A 16,110-nucleotide genomic window follows, 5' to 3' on the forward strand; every position below is an offset into this window, starting at 1 on the left:
GGTGCCCTTTGGCTCCAAAGTTCCATGTATAAAGAAAGGATGCCAAGAAGGTGTGCACAATATGCTAAGAGGTTAATGACTAACACTGTTCAATAAGTTGCCGCCTTCTGCCACAGCCATGTTTAAAAGAGGACAAAGCTCTTGTGGGTTTTAAACTAAAAATGGAATGTGAAAGGTCTTGACTGGGGCAGGGGTTCTTGTGAACCTTTCCTAAAATTACCCCACTAAGTACTCCGCCTTCTCAAGCACATCTGAGTGGCTCTTTATAAAGACATCTTCAGCCTGAAGAGCAACTAATACACATGCCTTTGTTAGGAGCGCCCCCTAGTGACAGAAAACAGATCCAGCTCTAACAAGAGATCTAAATGGCCCTCCTCTGGTACAACAATGGGTGCTCAACAGGAAAGGATCCGGAAAACCTGTCTTCCTCACTCAGTTTTCAGTAGTCATCCCTGAAAAATTTTGAGTAGAGTTAAAATAAATTATAGTAAAAAACAGAAAAGGAAGATGAAGCTCAAATATTGTTATTACAATGAAAAAGTTCTCTTTTAAAATATTTCCTTTAAAAATATCAAAATGTGGGGTGCCTGGCTGGCTCAGTCAGTGAAGCATGCAACTCTTGATCTCAAGGTCGCGAACTCAAGCCCCAAGTTGGGTGCGGAGCCTACTTAAGATAAAAAATTAAAAAGAAAAATTAAAAAAATATCAAAAAATTTCACAAGTATAATTATTTATGTGTCCCTGGTCAGGGAGTAAGGACCGATGTACTTTTCACCACCTCCAGGGGGCATCCATAGCAGGTAAATGCCAGATGTTTTGGGGCTGATTCTGAGAGGAGATTATCTGCCCCTCCAAGGTCCTGCCCCCCGCTAAGGTGGGGCCAAGGGGAATAACATGGCACATACATAAATCACTGACCTGATGGAAATGTCGGGGACAACATATGCCTTAAGGCAAGAGATGGGCAAAGGAAAAGGGGGCCCACCCTCTACCTTCCACAGTGAGAGCACATGCTGGGGCTGCCCCTGTAAGCCACACTGGGCCAATTTTAACTTCCCCAATCCAGCCAGACAGCAAAGCAAGATCAGGGAAGAAAAGATCTGTAAGTATTCCACATGGAACTTCTTAGTGTCTCTCTCCATCACTAGGAAGAGTGATGACACTAACCTGGGATAGAGGTGGCCATATGAGGCTGCACCAACCTGAAGAACCTACTTCACAGGACTCTCTGTCCCAGTGGTCTGCTCTGCTGGGTTCACTGATGGCAAATACAACCCGATATCTGATCTCCCTGGGTTCTGCCAGAGATCTTTCCAGAGCTAACTTTCCCTCTTCTACATGTATAATTAGAACTTCAACAAAGCTATAGTCTCTGCACTTAAAACCAAATGTGAAGGCAGTGTGTGCCATGTTATGTATCATGTAACCAGGAACATTCATGAAAGAACCACAGAACCTGGACATGTAAGGACAAGACACTGGTGGTCTTCTCTTCATCTGTAAGGAAGGAGTCCCTTGGAAAGACATGACTCCCACTCACCAATCAAGAAAGTGAACAACATAGCTGCCTGCAACGTTTGCCTCAACTGTTGGCAGCCTCATAGAATGCCCTCATTTGGCTGCTTTCCTTTCAGAACCCTACCCCCCCCCCCCCCCACCACCCCACCTTGCTATTTGTTGGGAGTGAGGAAGGCACAGACAGAGATAAATTCCAAAAATGTCCAAGAGGCTCAAGTAGTCCCTATCATCAAGGCCAAAGTCTCAACAACATCTCTGAACATACAACTCAGGAAGTGGCTACTTAAAAAGTTGAAAAATGATTCTATAAATTCTATTTACCTGAGAAATGTATATTAAGAATCAGCTCAGAGTTCCCTACACAGCTCTGCACCCCATCCCAATAATGCTGGTTCCCTGGGACTCCACCAATCGTCCCTACCCCTTCCATGTTATTGCTGTCATGTTTTGATTATGGGTGTTTTTAACCTCAAAATACATTATTACTATTGTTTCTACAGTCCATATGCATTTAGCTTTTCCATTTCCAGTGCATTCTTTCCTGCATGTCCATGTTAAGACAGAAGATAATACTAGATGTACAGACCATTATACCTCATATAAAAGGCCCCCATGACAGCATGAGGAAAAAATAATTGAGAATGAGAGTCAGGATATGTGGATACCAGAGAAAAGCTCATCTGCCACGAACAACAGACAAATCTCAATTAATAGAGAGGCCAGCTGGGCATCTTAGGGTGTTCCTACCCCCGAAAGTCCCCAGTGAAGGCTAAAGAGAGCCCCCCCCCCCCCCCAAATCCTAAGGCTCCTGTCTTGGTCCTACAACTTCACCCTCTGCAGGCTGATAAGCAGAGCTGCAATGTCACTGGGTGTCCCAGTGGCTGTTTGTCCAAGTTTAGAAGCAGGATGAGGGTGGGGATTCTGGTTGGGAATCGATGGCTGTGATTTTGCGCCACCTGGTGGCTGATTCTGCTCCAGCTTCATAATAACCGGAATCTCCCCGGTTGGTTACACTAGCAAAAGTGCAAATGATTTGGGATGAGCACTGGGTGTTGTATGGAAACTAATTTGACAATAAATTTCATATATTGGAAAAATAAATAAATAAACATTTAAAAAAATTTTTTTTTAAAAAAAAGTGCAAATGATTAGGACTGGGGCTTTGCTGCATTTCAGATAGGGAAAAGGGGTGTGTGACCAGAAGGGACCAGATCGTAGTGCCCACGAGGCAGAATATAGAAGACTTGCTTCCAAGGAACGGGCACACACAGTGTCTGCCTGCAAATTCACTAAGACTGAACCATGGCAGTGTCTCAGTCACTGGTAGGCCCTCAACTAACATCCCCCAGGGGTCTCTCAAGTGGAAGGGATGGTCTGGGGCTGGATGGACTGGAAAGGATTGGCCAGAGCTTCCTGGAAGAGCACCGCAGCCCACACAGGGACCTCCCGAATTCTGAATAGCTAAAATTTGCAGAATTTCAATAAATGACAATTCAGAAAAATACTAGTTGTCCCTTTTGCTTTTCTGACCTATTGTTTATGGGTCACATATTTAACTACTTGAAAGAAAAGTGTTCGGCTAGGAACTCTATCCTAATTATCAAATCATTCATATGGGAAAATGTGACTTTACAAAAAGCTGCTTCACCTTGTAGTTACCAGAGTTGCAAAGGTTGGGGGAGAGATGAGGAGAATCACAAAATTAGGTACACGTCAAAATTTACATTCTGCAATTCCCACAAATGTATTCTGGATTCTTATTGTCTCTGTGCTCTAAGGAACCAAATCACATTCTCAGCGACAAAACCTTATGAGAAAGTCCTGTCAGGAATGATGCAGAAATAGAAGCCAAGTCTCCCATAGGCAGGGTTCTCCTCTATGTACGGTGATTGTGGAATGAAAATTCCCCTGATCTCAAGAACATGGTATTTTTGTACAGCAGCAGTTTCTAGGAAGCTTCTGACTCCAAACAAATGCATCAATGTCCGCCATGTCTCCTGAGCAGTGCACCAAGTGTTGGGAAGACATTGTTACACCTCACATGCCTGTCAGCTAGTGGACGGTGGGCTTTCTCTTCCCCACTTATCATGCACAGGCACGGGCTGGGAGGGGACTGAGCCTGAGACTTCCTGAGGTCCTCCTCTCCAGGGCTTACCCCTGACTGAAAGCTCCCCAGGCACTGGTAGTGCATTCGATTCTCCTTATTTCCTGTAGCCATGTTCTGTGACATCATGGAAAATCCGGATATAACAAATACTGAACCATTGCTTCCTAGGGGAAATACAGTGTTAGGCTATTTCCAGTCTCTGGTCACATGATTTTTGCCAACCAATCGATACATAACCTTGTCTTATGTATTTTTTAAGACAACTTAATTAATACATATTGCTGGTTCATTAACAATGAACCCACGGCAACAACACTGGAACATTGGCCTGACCTGAGTTTATCTAGCACACACATTTCCCCCATAAGGCACATCCCAGCTCTGTGTACTTACAAAACCCAGCATCACGACGCTTGGGGACCACTTTAAATAGCAATATCACCAACATAAAACACAAGTTTCAAAAATTGAGGTCTTGGCCAGACTATGAAAAGGACTCCCATTTAAAGTATTGTAGCCAAGGGGCGCCTGGGTGGCGCAGTCGGTTAAGCATCCAACTTCAGCCAGGTCACGATCTCGCGGTCCGTGAGTTCGAGCCCCGCGTCAGGCTCTGGGCTGATGGCTCGGAGCCTGGAGCCTGTTTCCGATTCTGTGTCTCCCTCTCTCTCTGCCCCTCCCCCGTTCATGCTCTGTCTCTCTCTGTCCTGAAAATAAATAAAAAAAACGTTGAAAAAAAAATTTAAAAAAAATAAAATAAAGTATTGTAGCCAAAACAAGAAGGTGGAGCATCCCCCCCTTGTTTGACCTCATGTCTGCAAATGACTATGAAAGCAGGAGTATTGATTTGGGGGTTACAAATAAATTCTAGTGAATAGTTGGAGTTGCAAATATGGAATCCATGAACAATGAGGACTATTTCAAACCCATTTGAATTTAAAATTCTCTATAATCTGTTCTCTCTTGCAAAGTCAATTTGACTTCTCTCTGCATGCAAGCTAAAATGTCAGCCCATGACACATGCTTGCAGTTTCCCAGGCACACATTGTTCTTCCATCAGTAACTTTTATTTTGAACCATGCATTTTTTCACTATCCTCCTGGGACAACTTATGACTCTCCCATCCCTCATCCTCAATAATAATACCAATAGTAATTGTAACATCGGCATAACTGCATCTAAATTCCTAGTCTGTTTAATAAGCGCCATGCGCTATTTGGTGTGATTTACAAGTATCTACTAATTTAATTCACACAAATCTATTGATAGAGACAACTCTTATACTCCAGATTTAAGATGAGAAAACTAAGACATGAAAATGTCAAGTTATCTGCCCACATCACTCAGCCTGTGATCAGGGGAGTCAGGAATCAGCCCTGGGCAGCCTGAATTCAGACCCAAGTTTAATCCTGATGTCATGCTACAGTTATGGTTAAATTCTAGCAGCATTTAGACCAGGAGGCTTCCTCTTGTGATAGGGAAACAGGGATAGGGATGGAGGTGGAGGAACCCATGGATAAAGACCCATCTCACTTCATTCCCTGCCATCTATATTTGAGAAAAAATGTATTAAAATGACACCAAGCCCTGCATATGCAATTGCATATGATTATACTTGTGTAACGATGTATAATTTTCTTCTATCATTTGGAAGTAGAAAATCCTCTAAAAATTTTAACATGAATCTGTATTAATCATTTAAAAAAATTTTTTTTATATTCTCTGATCCTTTGATATCTTAGATCCTTGCCAGGAGAGGAGGAACTGCCCTTCCCAGGGTTAGCTGATTCCTACAGACAGGAAGCATGCCCTCTATATGCAAACTAGCCAATCCAGATCCCAAACCCCAAGGGATCTCCTTCATCAGGGTTTTGCACTCAGGGCCACTATGACCCTGCCCTAATCACAGGGCCAGGTGACAGGCAACTAAGGGCGATCTCTAGGAGATTATTCAAACCTGCTTACACTTATCTTGCCTTGACTTTTTTCACGGAAACCACAACAAAGGCTCTTGTCCATGTTTTCCCCTCACTCCCTCTACCTCCTGACCACCACCAATGCTTTCCCACATGGTCCTGTGTGGGGTGACATGTTCCCTCTCTTGATAACAACGAGTAATACAGTATCTTTTCAACAACCATGATCTCTAGGTGAGGTGCTGGCCTCAGCAAACCTGAACGCCATCAAATCTACATTTTAAAAGAGAATCTTGGGGCACCTGGGAGGCTCAGTCCATTAAGCGTCTGACTTTGGCTCAGGTCATGATCTCATGGTCTGTGAGTTCGAACCCTGGGTCAAGCTCTGTGCTGACAGCTCGGGGCCTGGAGCCTGCTTCTGATTCTGTGTCTTCCTCTCTCTCTGCCCCTCCCCTGCTCGCTCTTGTCTCTCTCTCAAAATAAGTAAACATTAAAAATTTTTTTAATAAATAAAAGAGAATCTTAATTCTGAAATAATATTTTTCTCAATGCCATTTTCCACTTTTACATCTTAGTCACTTCTTTCTCTTAAGACAATCTGAAAATGTTAAGGGAAAGGGAAATATTTATCAAAACTTTTCATATTAAAGCACATTATATTGTTAAGAAACAGTTTCTTTTAAAAATGAGTTTATTTTGGTTCCAAACTAAAGGAATGGGAGAAGGGGGGCATCTAGAAAAAAAAAACAGCCTTGTCCAACTTCAACACCTGCCTTAGTACAAGAGAGATCAGAAAAATGAACTACAGGGAGCCTGGGTAGCTCAGTCACTAAGCATCTGACCTTGGCTCAGGTCATGATCTCACAGTTTGTGAGTTCAAGTACCACATTAGGTGAGTACAAGCCCCGCTTCAGGTAAAACACAAGCCCCAGATGAGCCCCATTTCTCTGTCTGTCTGTCTGTCTCTCTCTCTCCCCCCTCACTCACATGCACCCTCTCTCTGTCTCAAAAGAAAGAAAGAAAGAAAGAACAAAAGAAAGAAAGAAAGAAAGAAAGAAAGAAAGAAAGAAAGAGAAAGAAAGAAAGATGAACTACAAATATGTCCTTTTTAATGACTGTCCCACAAACTGGACAAAGGTAAAAATCTTAAGCAGAGAAGCTACCAATTCAACATCTGAAGGGTTTCTAGCCAGGAACACAACTCTTCACAGAGTATGAATACCATTTGACACAGTTCTTGACCATTATAACCAACAAGGTACAGTTTGTTAGCAGGCATTTCCCCGGTTTTCAAAATAAAGTCATTCTAAATAGAATCTGCCTTCCATCACCTTGAGAAATACATGTGCCCTTCCCTTCTTAGTTCCAGTAACCCTGACCCTCCTCCCACCCAGGGACGTGCAAAGGTATGTCTACTTGGAAACTAGAGAATCATGAACTGAGAGATCTTAGAAGATTAAGCAGCTTTGTTTTAGAAGCAGATGCTTTTCTGTGTTATGACTAACCATACACGCCATTTAGCCACTTTAAATTGAGATTTCAGAATTATTTCATCAGAAAAACCTGCTCTGTCGGGATGCTGTGCTGAGAAGAGACGTAAGGCCATCTGCCTTCTCAAAGGTGTTGTGCTTTATTATCCTTGAACAACTGTTCTGCCTGCCTTGTGGGAGCAACTGCCCCTCCTGCTTTGGAAAACTGAACAAGCTGCCTGTGATTTCCATGACATGTGCTCTCCACAAAGCAAGGAAGGGAAGTGGTATTTGCTGGGCACATCCTCCGTTCCACGTGCTGGGCCACTCACTAACAGATGATCTTTAATGGCCTTCCAACAACCTTGAAATAGAACAGTAGCTGCATGGTTGAGGAAACTGATGGCCGAAGAGGTGAAAATAATGGGCCCGCTGGTCCAATGGCTTGTAATTAGGAAATATGGAATTAAAATCTAGGCCCACTGAACTCCAAAAACTTGTCATTTAACACTTCCTAGGCATTGCCTCCTTAGGAGATGTGAAATGAAAAACAACAATCTTCATCTTATGAATTGAAATTCTTCCTCAAAGAGATCCAAAAGATTGTCCAAATCTCAAGTGCTCCTAAAGGAGGAGACAGTAAGGAGTTCACTAAGGGAATGGGCAAGACTATTCCTCTTTCAGAAGCACAGAGAGAATTGTGCATCAAGACAGCTTACAGCACCTAGAGATTTTACGGCCACTTGTGTCCCGCCAGCATTTTTGCACGACAGTCTCTAGGTGGCGCAATGAGAGCATGATTCCATTTACTGAGGCTTGTCTGTTTCTGGCAGACTGGCCTTCGAAACTGAAAATCTCTGCTTATCAAAGATGTTGGAAAATTTCCACCATTAGAAATCATTACTAACTCGTCTTTCCAATTTCTCAACTCTCTTATGCACGATAGTGGCCTAGAAGAAGTTTCAGGGGAAGGACTAAAATTGAAAACCAAAAAAAGAATCATGGAAAAATAAAGGAAACCAACACTCTCTTTTGGTTATCCTATGTTCCAGGTCTCTGCTTTTTCTAAAATGACTTTTCAAGTCCTTTGAAAGGAGGCCACATAAGAGCTAAAGCCTTAAAACCACATCAAATTAATTTTAAGTGAAAAAAATACATTGTTTTTCCCGAAGTACTTGAAGCAGAACATTCAGTAGACACTGAAAACTAAGACAGATATACTCTAATACTAAACTGTGGAAGGAATTAACATCATGTTAACACAGATGGAGCTACATTGAGAAAAGTTACTCAGAGTTTGGCTCATGAAATACTCTGATTATTTCACATAGGACCAGAACACGAAAATAAAAAGGGAGATGTTTCATACGTCCCACACCCATTATATATACCCTTCCTAGAGATCTGTCATAACCCTAAGAACCTGTAATAATCCAAGTCCTGGTAAGTGTTCTTCCCCTGACTTCCCTCTCTCCTCTGTCCTTCACACACATGGCCAGAAGAAGAAATGACACTGTGCATTCTGGGATCCAAATTCCCCCTGACAAAAACCACTAGGACCTGGGGCAGAGACACAGTGAGTCCTGGGTGGCAGCATGTAGAAAGAACTAACGTTGTGTATTTTCTGCATAGTTCAAATGCACTGGAAATCCAGGCAATAGTGGAGGAAGACCACGAAACGGTAGCAACTCAGGCAAACCCTACACCCAGGCTCTCCACCAGGACAAGATGTCAGAATCAGCTGGGGGTATTTTGAAATACACATGCCTTGATCTCTTCCCAAGCTATTTTGATATGATTTGAGGGTAGGAGACTGGGTGATTTTCCAAAGCTTCCCTGGTGATTTGGATAGACCTCGTTCAACATGCAAAAGTAAAACCTGTAAAGAACTGGGTGGGGAAAGAGAACGTGAGCCCCATCCACATTCCCTCAGCCATATCCCTGATAAATAGGCTCTGCCAATGCACAGATGCATGAGAGCAGGGCTGGGGTCACCTACAAGCCTTGACCATCGATACACAGCAAGTACAGGGAAATCTCACATGGTCCTTCAGCCACGAAACTTTTTGCTAAGATTTTAAAAAATAGATTCAACTATAAAATCAAATGTAGTGTCAGTCAAAATATGAGATATGGGAGAGCCTGGTGGCTCAGTCAGTTGAGCGTCTGACTCTTGATTTCGGCTCAGGTCATGATCTCACGGTTTGTGGGTTTAAGCCCCGTGTCAGGCTCTGTGCTGACAGCATGGAGCCTGCTTGGGATTCTCTCTCTTCCTTTCTCTCTGCCCCTCCCATAGTGGCACACTCTCTCACAAAATGAATAAATATACATTAAAAAATATGAGATATGATGAGGTAAAAATGATGTCACAGTACCTCTGTACAGTAAGTTGCAAAGCAACAATATGATGTCTGACAAGTATACTCATTAGAAAACATATATTAAGACTATCACTATAAAAACAATAACTTATCAGATTTTTTTAGTTTAGGAAACATTAGAAAAGTTAAAAAAAAATAGTCACTCCGATCCATTGGATTAAAGTGGAAATGACTCAGTGTTTGTGGAAAGGAAAGCCATTTGGTAATAACAACAACCTTAAAAATATATGCCAAAGAAATGACAGTCCCACAAATTTATCTGAATAACTTGATCATGGATGTGTATAACTAATGGGCGGCAAAGATGTTAATTGTAGACTTATTGGTAATTTCAAAACATTGAAATGCTCAGTAAAAGGGTTTGATTAAATAAAGTGTAGTCCATCCAAACAATGAAAAAGTCTTCAGTAATGGAAAACGATACAAGTAAACTCATGTGGAAATATTTGCAAAGACAATGCCCATGAAAGGCAAGGTTTCCCAAATACCATATAAAGCAGGATACTGATGTATATAAATATTAATATTGGTGCGTGTGTGTGTGCGCGTGTGTGTATTAAAGGAGAGTGTATCCGGTAATGTAAAGCAATGCCTGGTGATTTCTAATCCCTGAAGCCAAAATCTCATTTTTTGCCATTTACAGTGGAGGCTAAAATGGAGACCTAATTTTATAGCTGGAGAATTTGAGATTAATTAGCTCAAAGTCACAGGAGAAATGCAATGATGATAAAGGCAAGAAAGGAATCCAAGTTGAAATAAAAACAACAGATTATATTCCAGACAAGCTGGGTTCTGATCTGTAAACTGAAAAAAAGAAAATCTAGGAGCCCATAGCAAGTGCCCATAGCAAGGCAAAACTTTTAGGAAAATATAAATCACATAAATCTGACCGTGAATACATGTCAGGAGCCTCCCAATTTGACTTTGATACAAAATCCATGTATGTAAGTAATCCAATCACTAACCCAATAATAAGATCCATCCCACAGTTGCCATTGCCCATTTAATTCGAATAGAACCTTAAGCATCTTGTGAAGTAGATTTAATGAAGTCTAGATGCATCCCGGGCTAACTACACTTAATCAGAACCGAATAAACAAACTCAGTATTAGTCACACTTGTGCAAGTTATTCCGCTTCACTGCAGCCAGAAGAGATTTTCATGTGATCCTGTTTAAACAGCTAAACATCTGGAAAATATGGAAACTATTCTGTGAGGCGCAAGAGGACCACACGCTCGGAGGAGCCATCAGTTGTGTGGCTGGGGTCAGGCCCCTGATGTTGGAAGGAGAGCACTTACTGGAGACAGCTTACTTACAATGAAGCCAAGTTTTTTATAATCCCGTGTGTACATGGACTTGCGTTTCTCCATGCTGCCACTGCTGTTATTAGGTTCAGACTCTGCATCAAAAGCGATTCTTCGAAGTTCAAATATGATGTCCCTCTGAGCCTGAAGGCGTTAGGGAAAAAAAAAAAGGAGGGGGAGGGAAGAGCTGCTTTCATTGTGTGACATTACATACACTCCCTCTTTCCCCAGGGTCTAAATGAATCACTGCTTTCAGGCAAAAGAAAAACAGATAAAAGACAACCAATGTTCTAAGTTAGGGCTCTGCATAGTCCCCCCTGCCACTCTCCCTGCTGGTCAGCCCTGGCAACCCTCCACGATTATCCTCATGGCCAAGTCACTTGGAATACTGGTGTCAATTGCCTAGTGAAGTTCTAAATGGAGCCCCAAGTATGATGGAAGGCTTGGGTTCATACAAGCCAAGTTCAAGAACCTGGGACTTCCACACTGTTCGAAACAAAGTGAGAGGCACAGAGGTTTATGAACAGCATTCAAGCGACAAGGGGTCCCGGACTCCACTAAGAAGTGACTTCATGGAAACAAACACTTCAAAATGGCTAAAATGGTTAACTTTCTTGTTATATGTATTTTACCATGATAAGAGAAAAATGTATGTTTTAAATAAATAAAAGGAAGCATTTCCAAACAGGGAGGGCTGTTCCACATTAAGATGCATGGCCTTCCATCACTAGAAGTGGTAAGATGACAGTCTCATCTCTCTGGGATGATTACACTTGGCCTTGCCAAAAGTCCAGGGCATGGCAGACAGCCTCTCAAAGCCTCTCCATCATTCTTAATCGCATGGCCTCGTGCCATGAACGAAGTGCCGTGGCTGTTACACACTTCACATGTGCAGTTCACATCTGCAATAGATCAGGCCCTCACGTGCCAATAATGAGTGTTTTCCTTTCCAAAGCTGCAGCGCTGTTTAAGTTGAAAATGTGCTACAGCAGGATTCCCAGCTGTTTCCTCTCACTCTGCCCTCACACAGTAAAGTTCCCCAAAAGCCTTCTGGATGGAGACATAACCTCTCACACACAACAACCAGAGACCTTGAGAGAATTATAACAAACAGCCAACCAACAAAAACGCAAGCCCAGAAATCAGGTGTCACCTGGGACCCCCACCTTCGGTAATGACGACGGGAGAATGGAAATCACTTCCTCAACCTGCAGGGTCAGTATCACACAGAGCAACCAAATGGCCCTGGTTGTCCGGGAACTTGACTCCAGAGCCATTACCATTGAAGGTATTGGGACCAAAAGCCAAGATCTGTGGCTGTGTGACATCAGGCTTCCTTATCCAATAAAGGAAGAATATGCGTGTGTTCGATGTATAATGAAGTAATCCATTTGCTTTATTCTCTGATCCTAAATTTGCCTAAATTTTAAATGCATTCCCCCAGGTTCTAAGATGACGATAAAACAGTTATCATCACCTAAAAATTCCTGGTTTGGGAGTAGCCCCAGAAAAGATTTTAAATAACTTTCTCTCCCTTACGTGCTTTTGCTGCTGTCTGGTGAGCACTCACCTGGTCCTGGGGGTCCATCTTGGTCATCATCCTGTCTTCTAGAAGGTTAAAGGTAAGCACCTGTAGCACATACAGCTGGTGTGCCATTTCATTGTTGATGGCTCTCTGAGCTCGGATAACATTCTGTAGAGATAGTTCAGAAAAAAATTTAAAAAAGAAAAAGCAAACAATTAATCCCCATCACTATGCCAGGTAGAGCCCCTGAATTCTCCATTTGGAGGCACAGGGAGTGTGGGCTGGTGGGTGGAACCGCCCTTCAGAAGAAAGGGGAGCATGGAGGTGATCTCAGAGCTTTTGTTTATGTTCCAGAGCCCAATAACATTCCTGCTATTTGGGCCAGAAACCAGGAAAAGACCTACTGTGTGAGGGAGGGAGAAGAATGGAAGGCACTAGAAATGCACTGGTCATTGCCACAATATGAGTCAAGAAGGTGTGACTGAAATAAGCTGAGAAGGAAGACTGGATTTCTGCAACAGAAGCATCCCCTGCAGGCCAGTAGAGGAGCGAATGGTGCATACATCTTGTAAGCAATTTTGCCATCATTTTACCCTACCATGGTCCCTGACACGTCATCCCACTTCTAAATGTGGAAAAGTTTTAGAAGCAACACAAAAAAGCAAAGTATCTGTCAGGCCTGCAGTTAATTCACTGTGGAAACTATCCAGAGACCACCACCACCACCACAATGCAGTGAGGGAATGCATGTGCTTAACTTTACTCGCCTACTAACAATTAAATGAAAAATAAAATGACCCTTCCCCTTAGAAAGAGAGTGAAAGTGGAAAAAATATAAAAGGAATGGCAGGAGACTAGATATGGAGGCCTTTGCCCCCACCAGAGCTGGGTCAGAAAGGAGACTAAGTGCTTGGGCCTAACATGTATCTTCTTTAGCAGAGACTGTGGTTGTGCCTTAAAAATGACGAACAACCAAACAACCGGTCATTGTGGTGAAACGACTATTCAAATCAGTGGTTTTGAATGTGATAGAGCCAACCACATCTTGCCATCTGAAAGAACTTTCTCTAGGTGCCCCCAAACCCAACATGCATTGGACTCCATGTCCTAGCTGTGAGCACCACGTCAAAATAGCCAGCTAAAGAAGAGAGGCAGAGAGAAAAAATGAGGAACAGAAAAAAGTCACTGAACCAAAATATTGGGGTTGTGTGGGTGGGAAGCTAGTCAGTGAGATGGAGAGGTGGAATGAGACCCCATACCCTTCCATTTTCAGAACTGAATGTTACTTCATAGTATGTGCCTCACATCCAAGGTGTATAGCCATCTTTTTTACTAGCAACTCAAAAGAATCTGTGCTCCAAGTTTTGGCCTGAGAATACCACCCTTGACCTTCCAGCCATCAAAGTCTCATAGAAGATTTCCTACTGAAGCAAAGTGATCTTTCAGACATGGAGGCCACAGCCACTTCCACCCATGCTAATTCTGGGCATTCTAACCCCCCCTGCCACACCCAGGTAACAACCATGGGCTAAGACCTTAATTTAACATTTCTCATCCTTTGTCCCTCCACCCTCCTCCTCTCACACAAACACCTTCACTGAACTACATCTGGTAGTGAAGCCTCCACTTCCACTGAGAGCCAGGACAAAGATGAACCATATCATGAATCCCCCCTCTGCAATCTCTACCAGACCATTCTTGGACCAAGAATCTACTAGGATACTCAACAAACACCCATTTCATATTCCAGTTCCTGGGGGAAAAAGTGGGTCATCCCCAAAGAACTGGGGTACCTCTTTCATTAAACAATGAAAATTATACTCATATGTTTCTTTTTATCCTGTCAGCCAGGAAGTTTAAAATCAAACTTGATGACAAACTGTAGTCATTGCCATTGGCTTTGGATTCTAGAATATTTATTGTGTTTGCCCTCATAAAGTTTTTTAACTTTCAAAAGACTCATTATATTGGTGTGTGTGTGTGTGTGTGTGTGTGTGTGTGTGTGTGTGTGTAATTGTGAGCTTGTAGAACTCTTTGAAATCACAGAAACAGAAATTGCTTCTTTCGTAAGCTGGAAATCAATCATGCATGTTTCTTTCAGCCTTTGGTTAAAAGTCAAGCAGCAGATAAGGCCTCGGGAAATCATGCTATTTGATTTATTTTGAAGCATTCACAACGTAACATGTAGGGCTTCTTTTCCACTGACATTTCAGGTCATTTTTGCATTGCAGTTCACAAGTGGATTCCATGTATGTCTTTCCTGCCTGTGTCTTGCAAAGGGGCCCAGGAAAATGATGGTCAAAATTACAGGGCTTCTGTCAGTCTGAGAAGGTTTCCAGCTAGCTTCCTCATTAAAAGCTGTATAAGCTCACACAAGTGGATTTTTTTAAGTCAAGGAGCCCCTGATTTCCTAAATGTAAAGCTAGAGTGATGGTAACTATAATAAACCTGCACCATTGGGAGAGATTTCCACCCCTTTCTGCCAGAATGTCTTTCTAGAGCAGTTCCAGAGACGCCTCCTTACAATCAAAGGAGGCCATTCCTGTGGGAAAGCCTTGTTTATTCCAGTTCCAAAACCACACTTCTTCCTTTCTAGTTCCTACTGCTTCCTCACAGAAGCAAGTCATAGAACACACCATGAATGGAAGCCAAAAGAGGAGATATATGAACACACCAGACCATTCCCACCCAACAAAGAAGTCACGGCACGTAGGTACTCACTGTTAAAATGATGGAACGAAGCTGCTTCTGAGCCAAAATATTCGCCATCTCCTGTTGGAGGAAAACACACCCACATAAAACCTTAGGTTAGAAAAATCCATTTCAACATGGCCCCAAACGACTATCCTGGGTGTGCTTCCTAACTGTATATCAGCAGTATTTCTTATGAAGGAATAGACACCAACAGGCAGTGGTATTCAAATGACTTTTTGAATGTTCTGTTTTGATAACAAAGCTTTGTCCAAAAGCAGAGGAAGGAAATCTGGCACCCACAAACTTCTCCTCTCCTTTTTTTAGGAATTTCCACCTTCCAGGAAAAATTGAGTACTGAATTAAAAGTGAATGCTCCAAAGGAGAGCAATGGCTCTCCATTCCAAAGGCTCATCAGCTTTTATTAGACTATACATGTGTAGGGAGGTTTCACTAGGAGACACGCCTGCCCCCAAGGAGATCCCCATAGTAGAGAACCATCATTTTAAGGACCTAAACCTTCTTAATCTATGCAAAACCAAAGAGGGAGTGGTACTTATCCCAGGGCTTGAAAACAATGGATGCAAGTGAACCGAGCAGCTCTTTAGGGAAGGACAAATATCTGAGCAAATGCGAAGCTCTTAGAGCCCACACTCCACATTGCTAGGCATCATTTCTACAAGCTGTACTTTGGGCTTTGGGCTGCCTGGCTAACACAGAGGAATTGCAGGTGACTTTATTAAAAGAAATGATTCATGGACACTCTTTCTAAATATTGAGAAACAGATAGTAAGGAGAAATTATAAAGCTGGGTACAACCATGGTACAAACATTCAAAAACAAAAATACTGCTCATATTCAGGAAGACACCTGCGTGTTGTTTTTTGGGCAGGGAGGGGCTGGATTTTAGGGTTGCTACTCTTAACTGAGTAGAGAAGAAACTAAGCTACGATTCAAACACACAACCATGAATTCATTCGAGGTTAAAATAAACTTGCAGGAAGCAAGGAGGACCCAGAACACAGGGAGAAAGTGCAAGGGGGACACGCAAGCAGGCTTGGGCAGAAACAGAATGTGGGGACTTACAGTCAGAGGACAATCAAGGATGTCAACACTGCTCTCTACACCAACCTAATGGTGCCATCATCACCACAGAAAGGAAAGCAAGTAGGAAAGAAGAAGGGATGGAAATTCAGAGGAC

At 42.6% G+C, this 16,110-nt stretch overlaps 1 protein-coding gene across 5 annotated transcripts in view; it reads right to left on the bottom strand.

Moving 5' to 3' along the window:
• Positions 1 to 16,110, bottom strand: part of ELMO1 (engulfment and cell motility 1) — a 594,484-nt gene that overhangs the window by 321,990 nt on the left and 256,384 nt on the right. For all 5 annotated transcript variants that reach the window (XM_047849551.1, XM_047849554.1, XM_047849553.1 and 2 more), the window contains 3 exons: positions 14,940 to 14,990; positions 12,264 to 12,386; positions 10,706 to 10,837 (listed from right to left, as the gene is read on the bottom strand). In XM_047849551.1, the coding sequence (XP_047705507.1) occupies positions 10,706 to 10,837; positions 12,264 to 12,386; positions 14,940 to 14,990 (306 nt within the window). The remainder of the gene's footprint in view (positions 1 to 10,705; positions 10,838 to 12,263; positions 12,387 to 14,939; positions 14,991 to 16,110) is intronic.

This window comes from Prionailurus viverrinus, chromosome A2 (genome assembly GCF_022837055.1).
Source record: "Prionailurus viverrinus isolate Anna chromosome A2, UM_Priviv_1.0, whole genome shotgun sequence".
Taxonomy (NCBI): domain Eukaryota; kingdom Metazoa; phylum Chordata; class Mammalia; order Carnivora; family Felidae; genus Prionailurus; species Prionailurus viverrinus.